This window comes from Tupaia chinensis, unplaced genomic scaffold (genome assembly GCF_000334495.1).
Source record: "Tupaia chinensis unplaced genomic scaffold, TupChi_1.0 Scaffold000146_1, whole genome shotgun sequence".
Lineage (NCBI taxonomy): Eukaryota > Metazoa > Chordata > Mammalia > Scandentia > Tupaiidae > Tupaia > Tupaia belangeri.
This window is the reverse complement of record NW_006159616.1, coordinates 2,952,497-2,972,616: the sequence shown is the minus strand read 5'-3', so window position 1 is coordinate 2,972,616 and position 20,120 is coordinate 2,952,497. Positions and strand designations below refer to the sequence as shown.

Sequence of the window (20,120 nt, the reverse complement as noted above, 5' to 3'; positions counted from 1 at the left end):
TTCAGTCTCTATTCTTTTCTTTTTAGAGATTTTTGCTATAGGGTGCGCATACTCACCAGAGAGACAGAAAGTGATAAATCATTCCCCAGGGTGGATGGTCATGCCACAGTCCCTTCTCCTTTCTCCTTTTGGGATTTTGGGCACATACACACACATGTGCCTGGTGTGATTTTCAAGCCTCCAGGTTCAGGACTCAAATCACAGTCAGCCAAGTGGGAGTCCAGCAACATAACCATTTTGCCATCTGATTCCCAGTGTGTATTCTTATAGTTACGTTTTAAAATTCATATAAGTCCTCTTATATCTTGGTCTGAAATATTTATCTGGCTAAATTTGACACATCATTTCAGGTTTTACAGTTTTTTCAAATTACTATTAATTCATGCAATGTCAAACTAAATGACCATGAAAATATCTGACAGGAATGTCATTTATACAAGTCACTGATAAAAATGTTGAAAGGGCTAGAAGAGGGATCAGTAGATGGTGTAATGGTTATGTCATTGGACTCCCATGTAGTCAAGCACGATCCAAATCCCAGACCTGATGGCTTCAAACTCACACCAGGCATGTGTGCATATGTGCCCAAGATCCCAAAGGAAGTGGAAGAGAAGGGATAGTGGCATGGCCCTCCCCACCTTGCAGGTGATTATTTGCTTTCTGTCTCTCCAGTGAGCTTATGTGCCCTATGAAAAAAATCTCTCTCCCTTAAAAAAAAGGGGGGCTAGAAGAGAAAACCATATACAACAACATAAGAATCATCTACTAAGCTTCATTTTAATCTAAGTCTTGGCTTTCATTTGAGGCTATATTTCAAGCATGTCCAAAGAGTTAAGATAAATGTAAAACAGAAGCTCAACTTAAGTTACTCCCTATGTTTGCTTACTTTCCAGGAATACTTCAGAAACCAGAGGAAATGCTGTTGAAAAAGTCTTTCTAATAATCCGTCATTTTTATCACTGCCTAATGCTTTCAAGTCAATAAACAAGTGATAAGTGCTTCTTGAAGATGCGGGTAATTATAATGTTATTTTTCATGACTGAAAACATCAAAAGATAAGGATAATTCTTGGGGCCGGTAGGTAGCATGGTGGTTAAGGTGCTGGACTCCCACATGGATGACCATGGTTTGAGTCCAAGACCTGGAGACTTGCATTCCTACTTTCCCTTTCTCTCTTTGGTCAAATTAAACAAATAATAATGATGATAATAATAAATGAAATGAAATAATTCTTTTTTTAATAAAAGGAAGAAAATTCTTTTTTTTTTTTGAAGAGAGTTTTTTTGTTATAGGGCGCATGTGCTTGCCAGAAAGACAGAGACAGAAAGCACGAAATCATCCCCTAGTGGGGATTGCCATGCCACAATTCCTTCAGTCCTCTCGGGATCTCGGGCACACACACATACATACCCAGCATGAGTTTAAGCTGCCGGGTTCGGGACTCAAACAGCAGTTGCCTACATGGGAGTCCATTAAGCCATCTGCTGGTCTCAAAGACAAAAACAATTCTAACAAATTATATAATCCAGAAACTTTTTAATAACTACCTATCCCAGCTAGCCAGAGACACGATAGATAAGATGGCTGGATCCCACATGGCCAACTGTGTGGTTCAAGTCCTGGACTCTGTGGCTTGAAAAACATTTCAGGTGTATGTGCAGAAACCCTCAATCCCAAGAGTAGCATGGAGGAAAAGAGACGAAAGCATGGACATCGCCCAAGGGTGCTTTCTCATTTTCTCTCTGTCTCTCTCCAGTAAGTACACATACACTACAGAAAGTTTAAAAACAAAACAAAACAAAACAATACTATTTGTTTGTAGCACCTAGAAAAATCTTATTCAATCACAATACTTCTTCCCATGTTGAGTGACTCTAAGTACTTACTAATTTGCAAAGCAATAAAAATATACTTCTGAAATTCCTAGCATAATGAAGCATATAGTTCAGCCTACTGGAAGAATGTAATTAAGACCCTTTTTGGTATCTTTAAAAAGTCTAAACTACATTTCAATGATAGTGCTATGAATCTCTATAAGACAAGCAGTGAAGGCCCCAAAGAACAAGCTATCACTCAGGTATCAATCTGATATTCTGCTGCTTCACAACAATTTATTCTATTCAGGTTATCTCATTCTAAATTTTTTCTGTATTTAACTGCATGTGGTCAGTATCACGTAGTTCAGGTTTCACTAAAAATTAGGAGATACAAGTCCTGGAGCTGAGCTGTCCCACACAGTAGTCACTAGCCATAGCTGACAAATGAAAAATTCAGTTCCTTAGCTGCTTTAGCCACATTGCAAGTGCTCAGCAGCCCCATGTGGCTAATATCTGTAATAGTGAACAGTGCAGGTAAGGAACATTTTCATCACCAGACAACACTCTATTATTAGTACATAGGGCTGCCCGCAAGGATTATGTCAAATGGAGGAAAGGAAACCCTAAAGATGTTATCAGGAACAAGAGGTATTTTGTCATATAGAAGGTAGAGTCTAGAAAGAAAATGAGCATCCTTGAAGAACACTACATTCATAGCTAAAAATAGTCTGGGGAAAGGGGAAAGGTAGGCTGTCTCAGTTCTAAAGGAAACTGATATTTACAAAAAAACTGATTATATCTCAGGCACTGTGATAAGCAGGTATTTTAATCCTCATATTTCCCATGGGAAATAGGTGGTGTACTTTAATACTTCATATCACTTATGAGCCTATTCTACCCATTTTATAGGTAAGAAAGCTGAGGTCCAAAGATAATTTAAAATGATGTTGAATCAAATCCTCGTTTTGCTGACTCCTAACAAAATGTTATTTATTACTTATACTGCCACTTCGCACAGTTTGAACAAGACACCAGATTAAGACTGCCCACCACTGACTGTATCAAGCTCCAAGAAGTCTAAGAGCTCTGATCATGAGTGTATAAATGCTTGACATCCACTAAGCTCACGTGCCAGCTCTGGCTCCAAAGGCAAGTCACAGTCTCAGTGATCTTACTTTCCAAATTTTAGAAACTGCCTATAGCAACACAAAAGCATTTCAACCAGAATTAACGGTACGACTTTCATGAGAGAAACCTTTAGGAGTCATAATGAGAAATCATAAATTAGCTGTTCTTCAAAACAATTTTTGGTGGCAAATAGAACCGAACTACAAGAAGAAAATACACACCTTTTCCATACTTGCCACCAGATAACATTCTTTGATAGCAAAAACTGTTAAGTTTTACAAAATACATGTTTATGCTAAATCTAATTGCTTTGAATATGATGTATTAGTCAGCATTTGTGAACTAAAATCTTATCGTCGACAAATTGCAAAATATTTCTTTGTTCCATGAACAACATTTTTAACTACCAACTCCCTGGTCTTTCTCATGATAAAACAGTACTTCAATCGTAGTATATAGCCAACACTTGATTTCTATTGTGAAATCCTAAAGCAAAACAAGGACAGGAACATAAGTAACTTTAAACCACAACTATGCTAATCTCAATGACCAAAGACATGAAATAAACACATGCCTGAATCTAAATTATACCAAGTAGCTTGCTTGAATTCTGAGTGTACTCTGTTTTTTTTAAAGAATTATTTATTGAATTTTATTCATTCATTTTTTAAAAATTTGACCAGAGAGAGACACACACAGAGAGACAGAGAGAGAGATAGGGAGGGAGGGAGAGGGGGAAAGTGAGAAAGCAAGCCACCAGGTCCTGGACGCAAACAGTGGTTCCATGTGGGAGTGTCCCGCGTCTTACCACCACGCGACCTGCTAGTCCCCAGTCTCTGTTTTCTCAGTTTCCTATTACCTCGGGATTTTCAAATATCCTTGTAAAAATAGTCGACATGTTGCTAAAGCCAAGAGTGTTTTTGCATAAACCACAACTATGCTAATCTCAATGACCAAAGACATGAAATAAACACATGCCTGAATCTAAATTATACCAAGTAGCTTGCTTGAATTCTGAGTGTACTCTGTTTTTTTTAAAGAATTATTTATTGAATTTTATTCATTCATTTTTTAAAAATTTGACCAGAGAGAGACACACACAGAGAGACAGAGAGAGAGAGATAGGGAGGGAGGGAGAGGGGGAAAGTGAGAAAGCAAGCCACCAGGTCCTGGACGCAAACAGTGGTTCCATGTGGGAGTGTCCCGCGTCTTACCACCACGCGACCTGCTAGTCCCCAGTCTCTGTTTTCTCAGTTTCCTATTACCTCGGGATTTTCAAATATCCTTGTAAAAATAGTCGACATGTTGCTAAAGCCAAGAGTGTTTTTGCACATAAAATGACTTGACATTTCTTATTTTACCTTTGAAGAAAACTTTAATCCCAAAAGTTCTACAGGTTATCACATGCATTAAAAGAAGTCTTTATTAATCTCAAGTATTCCTCCAAAATCCAAAAACTGACGGTGCCAGAAATGAAGCTGTATTTGACACACTCCTAACTAGATCACGGTATTGCTGACTCATGTTGCTTGCAAAGCTTCTAAATAAAAGTATAATAGTTCCCAAGAAACATACCCTAGAGCAGTTTCTTGGCTCTATTAACAATTAAAGAAATGTTTACAATTTAAAATCTTGTTACTTGCTTCACTTCAATTCTGATAAACTTCATTTTACACAGAATAAAACGTACAGGTTCTAGATGACTAAACTGGTGATGGCATTCTCTTTACCCAACAATTACCTCTAAATAGCCTACCTAAATAACAGGTGATATTTTTTTCTTTGCAATGTTTAGAGAACCAATTATTACTAAGCATCTACAAGATTAGGCATTTGCTATTGATTTTAGAAAGAACAATCACAGAAAACATCACCCAATATCAAATTTCTTCAAAAAAAAAAAAAATCAAAGCATGATCACAAAGGTAGCCACTAGTGAATAATGCAGTAAAGAAATAAGAATTCTATTTATTAATCTCAAAGCTAATCCTAACCGTTGATTTAATTCTATTTGATCAAAGCAAAAAGCTATAGATGAAAAACCCACCTGTGTCTTCAACTTCAAGTCTTAAGCACAACAAATCAAAAATTTCCCAGGACACATGTTTCCCTTTACAAGTGTACTCTGTGTACCACTCACTGTTTCTCACCATATTGCTTTCATTATACAAGTCTCTATGCTCTATTTTGTTTTAAGAGCACTTCCTCCTCTATAAAGTTCTCAGGGCCAAGATCTCTATCTGCCTTTAGATCTGAGGAGCATGTCCTTTACAGTACAGACTCAGTCAGCGGTTCTCAAAGGGCACAGCTCCACAGAGCATATCTGAAAGTGTATGGAGATGGTTTTGTTTTGTATTCTAATTGTCACTAGGGGAATTCTACTGGCAGTTAAAGCCCAAATGTGGCTTAAATGAACTGCAATTTCTAGAGCAGTTTATAAACTGGTTATACCACCAAAAATGCCAAATACCTATTCCATAAAAGCAAAACCATAGGTGTGGGACCTCCTATGGATGCAGAATTGCAAACTCTTTAACAATGCGCCTTATCCTAGACACAACTCTGATTCAATTACCTCTGGCTCATCAGTGCTATTTCAAGGTCACGTGTGACTCTTTCAGAATTTCTCCAAGGTAACTACTGTTGCTGCCTGAGCCGAGGATAGAGACTTTCTTACTCATTTAATTCTCTGCAGTAAGATGAAAAGGATTTACCTGGTACTTAGAAGAATACCAGAGAAAGGCTGCCATACATGAATCTTTTGTATTTAAAAGCACTGCTCTGGATTCATGTCACATCTCAGAAACTCATCTCCAAGAACTATTGGAAAGTATAAAGGGACTTCAAAAAGTTCATGAGAAAATGGAATTGAAATTTAAGTTTATTATGGTACCAAAATTTTTTTAAAATCCATACATAGATTTTATTTATTTATTTTGTTAATTTGACAGAGGGTGTGTGCACTCACCAAGATAAAGACAGAAACAGAGAGGGAGAAAGCATCCCCCAGTGGCACATGGTCACACCGCCATCATTTATGCTCCATTTCCCCGTCCTGTTGGGATTCTGGGCACACATACCCAGCTTGTCTTTCAAGCCAGTAGGGCCAGGATCCAAACTGCGTAGTAACCATGTGAGATCCAGCTTCCTTAACCACTAGCTCATGGGGCTGGCCCTGCACAGTTTTTCATAATATGCATTTTTCCAAGAATTTTTGAATACCCCTCATCATTATTTGTCTTGCTAATGAATACACAATAAATATAATACACACACACATATATATACCTACTTTTTTAAACTCCTTTTTATTTTGATTTTTAAGGCTTTTGCCATAGGACACATGCACTTGCAAGAGACAAAGCGAGACAGAAAGAGGGGAAGTGAAAAATTGCCATCCCCCACTCCTCCACAGGGGGAATGACCATAACACAATCCCTTCTTTTCCACTCTCCTCTTGGGATTTTGCATACTCATATGTGCCTGGTTTGACTCTCAAGCTGGGTCAGGGACTCAAACCATGGTCAGCCATTTGAGAGTCTAGCTCCTTAACCACCATGCCACCTACTGGCCCCAAAACTTTTTTTTCTTAAAGAATTTAAATAAGCCATAATTTCACAAGCATCATCCTACGGCTAAAAGAGAAATCAAACTGCCAACCTTCACTGAGTCTTACTACATGTGAAAAATGAGAACTAAAATCAATCTCTTCTCACAAATATTTTTGAACATTTCCCATGATTATTGGAACCCAGAAAAGACAAACTGTCTCACCTGCCTTTAAGCCTGATGAAAAAGTCTGGGAAGGAAATACTTAAATACAGGGTCCCAATGTGTGGATTAATGCTACTGAATGCAAGTAGTAGAAATATTTAGCTTTTAAATTTCTGCTATATTTGTCAAGAAATAAATATCTTCCAGTTTTACTGTAATATGGCGATACTTTGTCTAAAGTAACATCACATACACCAGGAAACAAGTTTTTCCAATTAAGTCTTTTTAAAGACTGGTTACTCTTGGAGCCAGCAGGATGCATAGTGGTTAAGGAGCTGGACTTCCACATGGCCGACAGAGGCTCAAGTCAAGGACCTGGTGGCTTGAAAACTCACACCAGGCACATGTGTGTGAGTGCCTAAAATCCTAAGAGGGGAGTGAGGAGAAGGGATTACAGTGTGGCCATCTCCCTGGTGGGGGGTGATTTCTCACTTTTCTCTCTGTCTCTCTCTCTCTTTCTCTCTGGGAAGCGCACACATCCTGCGGCAAAAATAAAAAAAAAAAAAAAGACTGGCAACTCTTAGTAAAAACAGAGTCTACTTAGTAATATGGCTCTGATCTCAAAATTAACCTATTACTTCAGCAATCTTCACTGGCAGACAACCCACCAAAATAATGGCAGCCAAATGCCATGTTAATTCTTGCAACTAACAGTATGCCTTCAAGGGTCTGAAATGTTTTTATGGAAACCTAAGTTTAAAAAACACAAGTGTGGGACCAGCAGTTAGCGTAATGGCTATGTCGCTGGACTCCCATGTAGTCGACCGCGGTTCGAGTCCCGGACCCGGTGGCTTAAACTCATGCTGGGCATGTGTGTGTGTGTGCCCAAGATCCCAAGAGAAGAATGGAGGAGAAGGGATTGTGGCATGGCCATCCCCTCTGGGGGTGATTTCTCGCTTTCTATCTCTGTCTCTCTGTCTTTCTGGCAAGAGCACACGCCCCATAAGAAAAAATAAGAAAAAAACCTCTCCAAAAAAAAGAAAGAAAGAAAAAAAAAATGTGTGTGTGTGTGTGTGTGTATACACATACATACATAGTAAGTACCTTACATAAGGGAGCTTAGAAAACTTTCTTCCCCCTAATTTCTTCTCTCTACTTAATTCACAAATAAATACTTCCTTTTTATTCTAACTTCTTCAGGAGAGATCCACCAGCTTTCTCTCATAGAAGTATTTGGATGGATTCCAGATTTTTAAAAAATTTTGAGAAATTTTTGTTATAGGGTGCTTATTGTCACCAGAGAGGAAGAGAAAGAGAGACAGAAAGCCAGAGATCATGCCTCCTCCACAAGGGGGGATGTCCGTGCTGCAATCCCTTCTCCATTCTCCTCTTGGGATTTTCGGCACGCAAGCACATGTACTCAGTGTGTTTCAAGCCACTGGGTCCAGGACTCGAATCATGGTAGACCACACAGGAGCCCAGTGTCTTAACCACTATGACACCTGCTGGCCCCTCCAGATTAAAATGTAAGCCTTGCTTCTATGGAATGAATACCTTTTAGACATTATAATTACCCTTTTACCTAAAGTGCTATCTTTATTAGCATAGTGACAATAATACTGAATTGTCAGAAGTTCTGACGCATTTTTCTGTTTTTGTATGCAAAAATACATCATGATGTTTCCAACAACCCAATGCATCTTGGATTCTTACCATTAACGGAACACTTCCTTAGGATTGTATTTGCATTATTTCATTGACTCTTCAGCTTGGTCTTGAGATGGTATTACTGCCCCCATTTTACACATGAGAAAACTGAGGCTAAGAGCAAAAACTTATCTACTCAATTGACAAGGAAGAGTCAAACCTAGGTCTAGCTGATGCCAAAGTTCAAGTTTTTTTTTTTTTTTTTAATGTTTATTGGGACCAGCAGTTGGTGTAATGGATATGTTGTGGGATTCCCATGTAGTAAACCACAGTTTGAGTCCCAGACCCAGTGGCTTAAACTCACGCCAGGCGTGTGTGCGTGCATACCCAAGATCCCAAGAGGAGAATGGAGGAGAAGGGATTGCAGTGTGGCCATCCCCCTGGGGAGTGATTTCTCACTTTCTGTCTCTCTGTCTCTGTCTTTCTGGTGAGTGCACACACCTTAGAGCAAAAATAAAATAAATTTTTAAAAAAGAGAGAGGAAAAAATTATTCAATTTTATTTATTACTCTTTTTATTTTTTTTAATTTGACAAGAGAAGGTGCGGGGAGAGAGAGCAAAAAGAGCAATTTGCCAGGTCCAAGACTCAAACCGTGGCCAGCCATGTCGTAGTCCAGCACACTTAACCTTAACCACACCACCTGTTGGCCCCAAACTAAAGTTCTTAAACCACTTTACAATTCTCTCTCTTAATATTAAAATATATCCCTGAGTTTTACTTCTTTATAAAATCTAAAGACAACCATATACTTTATCTAACCATCTGTTAGTTCTGTAAAATACTTTCACCACCTCAGAATTTGCTAGGCCTTTACATTCTCCAGATTGGAAGGACTACATTTTAAGAAGCAGAGCCTTGAATTAAATCATTCATGACAATGAAAGCTTTCAATTAAACCACATCCACTTATTTAGTAACAAGAATTTTAAATATGATACCCCAGGTAAACACTGGTAACATATCTTTTAGTGCTATGTTATATAACATAACAACAGTATTAGAAAGTTACCACTTACTGATGGTTTATTTCCTGCTTTACACATTATCTCTCATGTACGGGATGGTTATCCCCCGCCTACGGGAAGGTTGTCCCTCACATACGGGATAGTTATTGCCATTTTATATATAAGGAAACTGAAGCTAAGAGAAAGACCTGCTTAACACATCCTGTTATATAGTAGATCTGGTACTATAAACATGTCAGACTCTAAACCTGCACTATTTCTACCATAGCAGAAAATGTTTTAGAATACCCCATGGAGAGCTACTTGGGGGGTAGGGGGTGTCAAGTCCTTTGTTTCTCCCATACTGTCATCACTGGTAGTTTCCTGCTAAATAACAATGTTTCAGCATATATATTTTTGAAATTTTAACTCATATAGCAATTCCTTCATTTTTAAAAACCAATGAGCTAAAAAGATATGTATTTTCTAGGTATTCTAAGAATAATTCTGTAGAGCAAATGAATGTACATTATTGCTAACTGACTTATTATTGATCTAAGTTAGTAACTGAGATTAAGTGTTTTAGATATACTAATGCTATTTTATACACATCAATACAAGTTACACTGGAATGTAAACAGAAAACCCTTAGAATGTTGCCTGTTCCATTCAGATAAATTTAAACTTAATATCCACAAAATCCGGGAAGGCTTAATATATCTAAAATTTTCAAGGTTGTCCAAATTTAAAGCAATTGTTTATTGGAAACTTTTTTAAAAATATGTACTAATTCCAAATCATGTTGTAATCAGAAGCAAATAGGTTTGTTAACAAAGTTCACTGTCATTAGTGAAAGACAAAAAACAACAACAACAACAAATTAGATAGATGCTACTCTTGAAAAAGAGTAATTTGAGTGGTTCTATTGGACAGCAGCATTCTAAGAGTCAGCAGCTACTAAAGCCCCCATCTATTAGTTAAGGATGTAGGTGAAGGGGTAAGGGTACAGTACCTGATGATGGGCAGGTCGAGGCCCCGCTGCAAACTGAGAAGAGGAGGGAAAACAAACACAAAAGGAAAGGCACAAAGAGTCAGAAACACCACAACAAAAACCAAAATGTCACACAATATGCCAAAAGAAAAAACCCACAAGAAAAAAAAAAAACATAAAACAGTCAAAGCTTTGCTGAAGGACAGTGACAGACAGGTACTAAGATTCAACAGGTTAACACCACTACCAGGATTGTTTGTGAGTCATAAGCCGAGAAAGAAACAGCTCAACTATTAGGTACCTAGGGTCCTCTCTGATAGAAATATTTAAAATAAAACAAAACCTAAAATAAAGCAAGAGAAAGCATGAAAACACTAAGTGGTTCTATTAAGACAAACGTATGAAAATCAAGTGTGCTCTATGTAACTGATATAGCTGGCTGAAATAAGAAATGTTTTTTCATTACAAGAAATAGCCAGATGATAATTAAATGCCCAGCAGGAAATAAAGAATGTAACAGGACTGACTGTAAATTTTTTTAAGTTAACTGTGGTATTTTGCACATGAAATGGGACATTTCAATATCTTTTATTTCTTAAAGAGCAACATTTTATTATAACATATATATATTTAACTTTAAATGCAATTTACTAGTAAAATTTAATACCAGGCATGTCAAGGCAAACAGCTAGTAAAGAACAGCAGTCTCTAACATGATTAATCAAAGTGGTAGTATTTTAAGTTCAAAAACAAAAAAACAAGAGTAAAGAAGTCAAATCTCTCAATTACTATTTATAGACAATGGCAAAACCCTATATACATGTACCTATTGTTATCTGATAATTAGAATACATACAAAAAGAAGTAGAACCCCTCAACTAAATCAGAGTATTTTAATGCAGAAAATGTATTTTCCGGCTCTTCCCCAAACTTAGAATGAAAGAAAAAGTTTTATCAATCATGAAATCTTTTAAATACTAATCCTCTAATATCAAATAATTGATTAGAGCAAAATTTGGCTTCTAATATGTTTTAACTAAAAATGATAGAGAAAAATAACTAGGGAATGTAAAACCATATATTGATAGGTCAACTATTATAATGTCAACTACCCTCTTTAGTAGTAAAAGAAAATATTTAGAAAGCACTTCATAATGCAAACCATACCATTTTTTATATTTTAAATTTCTGCTATAGAGCACATATGCTTGCCAAAAAAGAGAGAGAGAAAAAGTGAAAAAGGAACCCCCAGAAGGATGGCCACTCTTCATTCCCTTCCCTAACATTCTCCAACATTCTCCGTTAGGGATTTTAGGCATGCATGCATAAGTACCCTTCATGGTTTCTAAGTTGCCACATCTGGGACTTGAACCACAGTCAATCATGTGGAATCCAGCTGCCTTAACCACCACACCACCCGCTGGCCCAAGGCTTTACTTTACTTGAAGAGATAAAAAATAAGTATTGAGGTTTTTTTTTAAATTTCCTGTATTAAAGGTATCCTGTCTGCTTATCACTACAGATGAAATAGATTGAAGGTTAAGAATCAATCCCTCATGCTACAAATTTAATTTAGATGCAATGGTAATTTGTAACTATTTGGGAATTAATTCCCCAACTGCCCTTATTTCATATTAAAATTTTCAACAAACCACAGAACAGCACAGGGTCACAATGCAGGAGATACAGGAAGGCAGCTCAATCAAGAATTCACCTTAGATGCTAAAATGTTACCTACTGTTCAAGTAAGGAAAAGAGCCATCAGATATGGCTACTAACTAAAATATTATTTGACAGAATGATAATATTGGCAGTTATAGTTCTTGCAGAAAATTTTCTCTTCTAAGAAACTGAGGTTGGGCCAGCTGGTGCCATGGTGGTTAAGGTGTCTGGATCTCACATTGCCATCTCCCACAGTTTGAGTCCCGGACTTGGTGGCATGAAAAACACACCAAGCACGTGTGTGCGTACTCAAAATCCTGAAAGAAGGAGAGATGGAGAAAGAGGAATTGCAGAGTGACCATGCCCCATGAAAGTGAAAATAAAATGCTTTCTAACTTCCTCTCTTTCTCTCTCTGCCCTTGTCTGTCTGTCTGTCTGTCTGTCCATCTCCTAGGCAAGCAGACAAACCCTTTGGAAAAATTTTTTAAAAATAAGTAACAACCAATTGAGGTCTTATTTTTCAGTTTTCTAATTACAAGAAGAAAACAGATCATACCTCTACTTTGGAGATGAGGTTTCAAGAATAGGCAATACCACCCATGTGGTATGAGAGTAGGGGAAGAAATGAGATGTTTCTTCATGACACTTTCCAAGAAAATGTGAGAGCAGGGCCATGTTAAAAAATTAACCTGAGTACAGCAGTACCTGTCTTATCACTGTTCCACAGAAAGGTCCCACTTCTAAAGCTCTAAAATAATAGCTGAATTTCATATATTTGGAATGTTCCACTCAAAGAGAACTTTGCTATGAACAAGATGAATACCTTATAAAATTATACATACATACACATAAAGGAAAGAAGAGAAGGGGATGAGAGAAAGAGGGAGAGAAAGAGAAAGAAAGAAAAGAAATACAGACAGACAGACTGCAACTTAAGTTAGTGGGAAAATACCCTGGAAAAGTACCCTAGTCTATTTTGCACTAGTCACCATTGGCTATTGAGTTTTTCATTTGGAATGACAACAGTCTTAATCCTATGGAGAGCTGTAAGCAACAGAACAAACTGTAGTCGCTGCTGGCTTATATTAAAAATAGAAAGCTTTGTTTCTTTTTTCTTTTCTTTTTTTTAAAATAAGGATCTTTAAGATGGAGAGGACTGTAGATATAAAGGAAAACGGCCTTCTGTGAACTGGATCCAATCCACTCACCACCCACTCATTCACTCACCACTCTCTGCACAGTTCGTAACTGAACATGGCCAACATAAGACTGATGTAACTTGGGCACTGAGCACCAAAACCAATGATTACAGGTTACTGCAAAAGTCAAACTGTCCCCCTCTCCCAATTAAGCAGTCAGTAAGTTTCACTATTTTTAACAGGCTAACTAAACATAAACTAATGTCTGATGAGTTCTAGTACAAGAAAATGAAACAAATAGCTTATCAGTGTTCTTAAAAATTATTTTAACAAGTTTTTCCATATTATGAATTTAAGATATGAGGTATCAAACAGAAGTGCAGGCACCAAGATAACCTGAAGGAGGGAGGGGGGCCATTTGAAGCCAGTTGGATTGCAAAGGCAGCTGTCCAGGGAAGAACAGAAAAGCCTAAACTGTGCAATTGCCAATGGCCTGTTAATGCAGAAATAGAGTGGAGTAAGCTTTAGCTGCTCGACAAAGCCACAAGGAAGGCCCTCCCTCAGTGCAGCACCTTACCTCTCCTCACTAGTAAGGACAGCTGTGGGATGGATGAGACTAAACTATGGCAACTTGAGATGTAAACAGAAAATGCAATCCTGCCAAATTTCATACCCCAACATCACCCTCCCAGCACCAACACAAACAAAATAAAGAAAACTGGACCCAAAACAATAAGCAAGAGTAGTGTGGGGTCTGCTAGTCTTGCACTTGTTTTGGGGTATGTAATGGAATGTTATATGTGTGGTTTTTAGTAATGGGGTGGTAATGGTCACTAGCAGAGCAGATGGCAAAAATTGCATAGAGGATAGTATTTGAAGAGTTTATGACCACAGAAAAATGGCTGACAACTACAGACAATTTCCCCCTTGTATTCAATTATAAAATGGAAAAGGGGAAAAAGTAGCCTTGAAATTTATCTTTTACAAATTTACCTAAAAGGACTATCCCACTTCAAGTTAAAAATGCAGAAAAATCTAAATCCCAAATTATTCCTGTCTAATTTCCAATAGAGAAGACCCACCCAATTTGTTATTCTTTGCCTCACTATGCCTGGCAGAAACTGCCATGCTAAGTAAGACTTTCAGAGAGGAAGTAATCAATGTATTTCTGTTCATCAGCCAATAAATAGATGTGGTCAAAAATAACGAGTGCCAGAGGCACCACTGCCTGCAAGAAGTACAGTTTGTTATATTGCTTACAATGCAGTATTTTATCCAGCCTCTTCCAGCCAAGGACCTGTAAACGGGAGTCTGTTCCAAAACCTTCCTCCTCTTCCAGTTGTCTGTGCAATGTATTGGCACTGTTCTGCTGGGCTGTCAAAAAAACTGGTTTAGAGATGCAGCTCTTCAGTCAGGTTTTGCGCCAGTTCTAACCATGTAAATTTAATTCGTTTCTTTCAATAATTAGAGAAAAGGGGTGAGGGGAGAAGAAAGCCATAGAATTCTTTGCAATAAGAGCTTACCATAATGTTCCATGTTTAATTATTATAACCGGGGCCTATCTAAATTGATCTGCTGAGATTGCAGCTTCACTCCAAGTAGTCAAGTGTCCATATCCCCAAACTACTCTCAAAACAAAATCTGCATCAGACATTCTGTTAACCATTTCAGCAAAAAGAGAGACAAACAGGTAACTTGGACCACGGTCCCACCTCTGTATAATGGTTCCTCCACCCGCTGGGAAGAACCAGGATCTAAGAAAGGGTATTGAAGTGGGCAACAGGGAAAAGGAAGATAGGAAGAGGGTAAGAAAGAGATTACATTCTGGTGCAGTCTGTGTTCTCCTGGTTCTCTGAGCAAGTCTTTCGTACATTTCAACAAGTCTAAAGTCATGCATAAAACCAAATGAACAGGAACTAATGCAATGAAGTATTCCTGTACACCAGGCAAAAAAGCAGGGGTGGAGAACAAAACGAAGATCCCTATATTCTGAAGAATACACAGAGCTGAGGTACAAAGAGGGATGTGAGATCCAAATGAGATGTTACAGAAGCACCTTCTAGCCAAAGCTAATCATGCAGGGCAGGAAATGACATTCTAAGGGACTGACAGCTGAAGCCACTGTGCACTTTTGTGAAACAGAGGATGAACCTTGAGTAAATTCTCAGTCTTTGTAGTACATGTTGCAATCCATGTAAAGGATGAACAAAGAGGATGACAGCATTTACATTTGTATGACAATTAAGATAGCATTTACATTTGTATGACAACTTATTTGCCATTTGAAGAAATGAGTACACTCACTGGTGTGATCATGCATATGTCCACACTGTCAAATGGTCAGAACTATTCTAGTGACAGATTCAGAAGTCTCATTTCCGAATCCACTAGCCTAACCAGTAAAATCCAATCTACTTTCAACATCATTCTTCTAACTCTTCTGAATTTCAAACAGTATAACTAATTAAGAGCTTAAATGAAGTAAACTTGAATACATCTAGACTTTTAAAGAAATTACACCACAGAAAAGTAAAAATAAATAAATAAACAAAAGTCCCACATCTTCTTTTTCTTAATAAATTTAAAATATTCCTATAGGTAAGGTCTGAAAAATCCATCGAAGAACCAGTAATAGTGACAATAATAATAATAAAATAATTCACCCTTGGAACAACCTTCCAAAATACAATGACTGTATCTGCCAAAGGAACCCATGTTACCACACACACGCACAAACTTAGATACAGAACATTATCTAGAGCAAGCATCTGCTTACTTACCGGAGAACGAGTTTGAGGTTGTGAATTCATTGTCTGAGGGGCTTGAGGGTATACCAACGTGGTTGGACCTGCATTCTGTCCAGAGGGATAAGGGGTCTGTCAAAGAATGGCAAGAAAAATATTATATTTTGAAAAAGTAAGGCATGGCAACCCAAATTCAAGATACTTTTAAAAAATTTAAGGAAGTAGCTATCAATGTGGTTTACAGTTTTACTTTTCAAAATTAAACTTTATCTCAATATTCAGCAAATTGGAATTAGTACAGCATTTTTTACAGGTGCGGAAACCTCTGGATAAGAAGAAATTAGCAACCTAAAGTCTAGGTAAAATTATCTGACACCATGAATATCAAAAGGACCTACTTTCAGTTCCTTTCTCTGAAATGGATAGTCCAAGTTGCAAATAAAACCAAACGTGCTGAGAGGCCTTGCTATTAACATGCTGTAGTTTCCAAAATATAAGCAAAGGTAGCTGCTAAGAAAGACATTTCAGAGTCACAGGTATTCACATAGTCAACCATTCTATAGTTCACTGGGAAAGTCATGACGTGTCTTCTATGCAAAAATGCGTCATGACTTTCCTGAGCCAATATTATTACTGTTCTCCGGTCAAGGCTTACACCATAATCTTTTTACGTAATCCTGGCTACTAAAGTTAATAATCAATGAGAACCTTATATAAAAGCCTAAAATAATAATAAATAACTTTTTACAGGTCTTCTGAAAATAAGAACTAAGATTTTCATTATGAGTCCACATTAAATGCCGTATGTCAGTAGGCTAACAACTATACATACATATATATATATATACACACACACACACACATATATAAATATATATAGTAACATATTTAAAATGAAAAGCTGCCAAGAGCATTGAACACAGAATCATAAGACTTGAATTCAAATCCTAACCACCACCACTTCCTACTGTTGTTAGTAGTACAATACTGAACAAGAGATTTGTCTCTCTAATGAATGTAAACACAAACAACTCACCTACCTCACAAGGCAATTGTTATTATTAAATAAGATAAAATTAATTGCAATGCTACCTCTTTACTTAGCACTATCCCAATATTACAAATGAGGAATCAAGGACCAGAAAATTTAAGTATCTTACCTAAGATAACTAAGTAAATGATATATTCAGCAAGTATTGTGTATTTCATTTAAAGACAAAAAAAAAAAAAAAAAGAAAACTTCCTACAAATCTTTTCTCATCTGTTGATCATTAAGGAAAGTTCAGCTAGGATCACCAATTTTAAAGTATTATTTGAAAAGATTCATCCTAACTTTCAAATAAAAACAAGACAAAATTAATAGCTTCATTTTGGACACAGTATCAGGCAATCTCTCAACATGGTAACTTATACAGCCAATTTCTTTCTTTCTTTTTTTTTTTTAAGACAGGTTTTTGCTACAGGGCGCGTGCGCTCGCCAGACAGACAGAGACAGACAGAGAGACAGAAAGCGAGAAACCACCCCCCAGGGGGAATGGCCACACCGCAATCCCTTCTCTTCCATTCTCCTCTCGGGATCTTGGGCACGCACGCACATGTACCGGGCGTGAATTTAAGCCATCAGGTCTGGGATTCGAGCTGCGGTCGACTATGTGGGAGTCCAGCGACACAGCCATTACGCCAACTGCTGGCCCCCCTATACAGCCATTTCTATAGCTGAAAGTGAAGTTCAACATCAGGTTGATTTCCTTTCTTACTACAGTTCTATTAAATATGGCCACAAGTTAGAAAACACGGCAGTAAATGTCTAAACTTATTTCAAGTTCTAGTACAAGATCTTGATATAGTTTTTAAAATACAGCATTAAATTCATTCTCCATTAAACTGAAGTAAATTATCAAGTGTTCAGAAAGTCATTTCTCAGTTACAAGGCTCTTTGATCTTAGAATACATAGCTTGATAGTTTATTCTCAACACTTAATTGCTGGTATTTTGAAGCATAAGCTTCTAACTGTCACGATACTGAACATAACTTTCAGATGCAGCACTTAAAAACAGAGAAACATTATCTTTCCATACTTTGAAAAGTTAGGTGAGCGCTTTGCTCTCTCACAGCTGCTGTAGTACACGAAAAAGTAGCCTGCCATTTTTAATAGAACATGGTGGAAATACTAATGAGGCCATATTTCACCTCATTCAAAGTTTCAACAGTATGTTTTAACACTGAAGCAAAATAAAGCACACAAAAGCAACTGAAAACACAGTATGCAGATCAGTATTCAGAGACAGCTCTTTTATTACACACCCTTCCTGACCATGCATACAGCTTGGCGCTCTGTCAGTACTGTTTCCAGTGCATCTCTTCCAGATTGCTAATAAAACAGGAAATGAATCTTCCAGCAGCTTGAGTTTCCTAAACAGGCTTAAAAAATATTCAAGTACCCCTTCTTCTGATATTTACATTGCATACATGCCAAGAGCTGATTCATACTCTGTACACAGAGTTTCATCTACGTGCAAAGCATATCTGATGTAGCTACACATGCAAGTTGACTGTTCTTTCACAATGAATGCCACTGTACCATGAGAAATAAGGGATTTTTTTTTAAGAGAAATTTTTGCTATAGGGTGCATGTGCTCACTGGACAGAGAGAAAGAGAGACAGAGAGACAGAAAGTGAGAATTCACCCCACAAGGAGGATGGCCACGCTGCAATCCCTTCTCTAGGAATCCTGGGCATGCATGCACACGTGCCCCACCTCAGTTTGAAGTTCCTGAGTCCAGGACTCAAAACACAGTTGAGTACCTGAGAGTCCAGCAATGTAACCATTCGCCATCTAGAATCTGATAAAGAAATTTCACCAATAGCTCACTTAGCTCTCTTTCAGGCCACTTTTTCATTCTTTGCAGATACCTTTAGAAAATTGCTAGGAACTTGTATCTATTGTTTGTATCTAATTGATTTGTGTCTGTTGTTGCCATAGCAGTGCAACTATAAGATGTGTTTTTTTAATGCCTTTCATCTCTTTTCTGAACTTAATAACATGAGTACTCTATTGATAAATTAACTTATTCTAGAATAACTTCCCTAATGTCATTGTAAATTAATACTCTGTTTTTAAAAAATGCAAAAGCTTCAGTGGAAACATCCTTTCACCATGTTTCATAAGCATCAAATGCATGGAGAACTAGGGAGAGATAAATGAAGGATCATGTTGATAGTTGCATTTTCTCTTTTCAAATATTTTCAAAGTCTTCAGAAGATTTACTTTTCCAAGGACATATAGATGAACATTCACTATTTACAATGCAACCCAGTTCACTGTTGAAATTTGTCACAGATCATTACTTTTATATATCTCTCTCTTTTTTTAGGTTTTGGACACAGGATATGTGCACTCACTGTAGAGAGACAGAGAGAGGAAAAGTGAGAAATTACCCATAGTGGGAGAATGGTCATGCCAAAATCCCCTCTCCCTTCTCCTCCCAAGATTTTGAGCACACACACATGCATCCAGAGTAATTTTCAAGCTGCTGGTTCTGAGACTCAAACTGCAGCTAGTCATGTGGGACTCCAGCATCTTAACCACCATACCACCTACTGGCCCGATTACTTTTATATTTCAATGAAACCTCTTTAATCCTTTATATTCACTGGTGAAATAAGAACATAACAGTATCAATTAGAAACAGCAAAGGTGTCAACTGATAAACTGTTAACAAAATGCCAGTGAGGACAAGCCAATCAGAATAGCTCTTACGGGGCACATACAACCTTTATATACATAACAACTATTCAAAAGAACAGTGACTTGGATAGTTACCCAAAGAGAAAAATCTAAAGATGAATTTTACTACAAGAAGACAGAACAAACTAGCACAATATTATTAGCTATAAACAATTCATATGAGATGGTTTATAAAATATGGGTATATATGAGAATTAACCCAAATTTTCGATTTTCACGATATAACACAATGGACTTAGGCCAAAAACAAAAAACAAAAAAACATTTATATGCTTCTTTGTTTCAGGTACTGTTCTAAGTACCTGAATTCATATACAATGCAGTGAGAAAACGTCACTTCTCTTTTTTTTAAAACACTTCCTTCCACAAAGATTAAATTCAAAATTGTTTATATGTGTGTAGACACATACAAATCTGACTGAAAAATAAAGTTGTAAACTTTTCAAAGAGGTAGTGGGCAATACTTACTAATATAACATTTTATGTAAGCTTATTCCTTTTATTCTACAATTCCATTTCTAGGA

The 20,120-nt window shown here is 37.2% G+C and overlaps 1 protein-coding gene across 11 annotated transcripts in view; it reads right to left on the bottom strand.

Annotated features, from left to right (window-relative positions):
• EIF4G3 (eukaryotic translation initiation factor 4 gamma 3) overlaps positions 1-20,120 on the bottom strand; it is a 418,798-nt gene that overhangs the window by 224,992 nt on the left and 173,686 nt on the right. For 5 of the 11 annotated variants that reach the window (XM_027770593.1, XM_027770592.1, XM_027770594.1 and 2 more), the window contains 3 exons: positions 15,884-15,979; positions 14,364-14,477; positions 10,324-10,356 (listed from right to left, as the gene is read on the bottom strand). In XM_027770593.1, the coding sequence (XP_027626394.1) occupies positions 10,324-10,356; positions 14,364-14,477; positions 15,884-15,913 (177 nt within the window). In that variant the 5' untranslated portion in view covers positions 15,914-15,979. Of the gene's footprint in view, positions 1-10,323; positions 10,357-14,363; positions 14,490-15,883; positions 15,980-20,120 lie in introns of those variants that run through there. The other 6 variants (XM_027770595.1, XM_027770596.1, XM_027770591.1 and 3 more) reach the window with 4 other exon arrangements.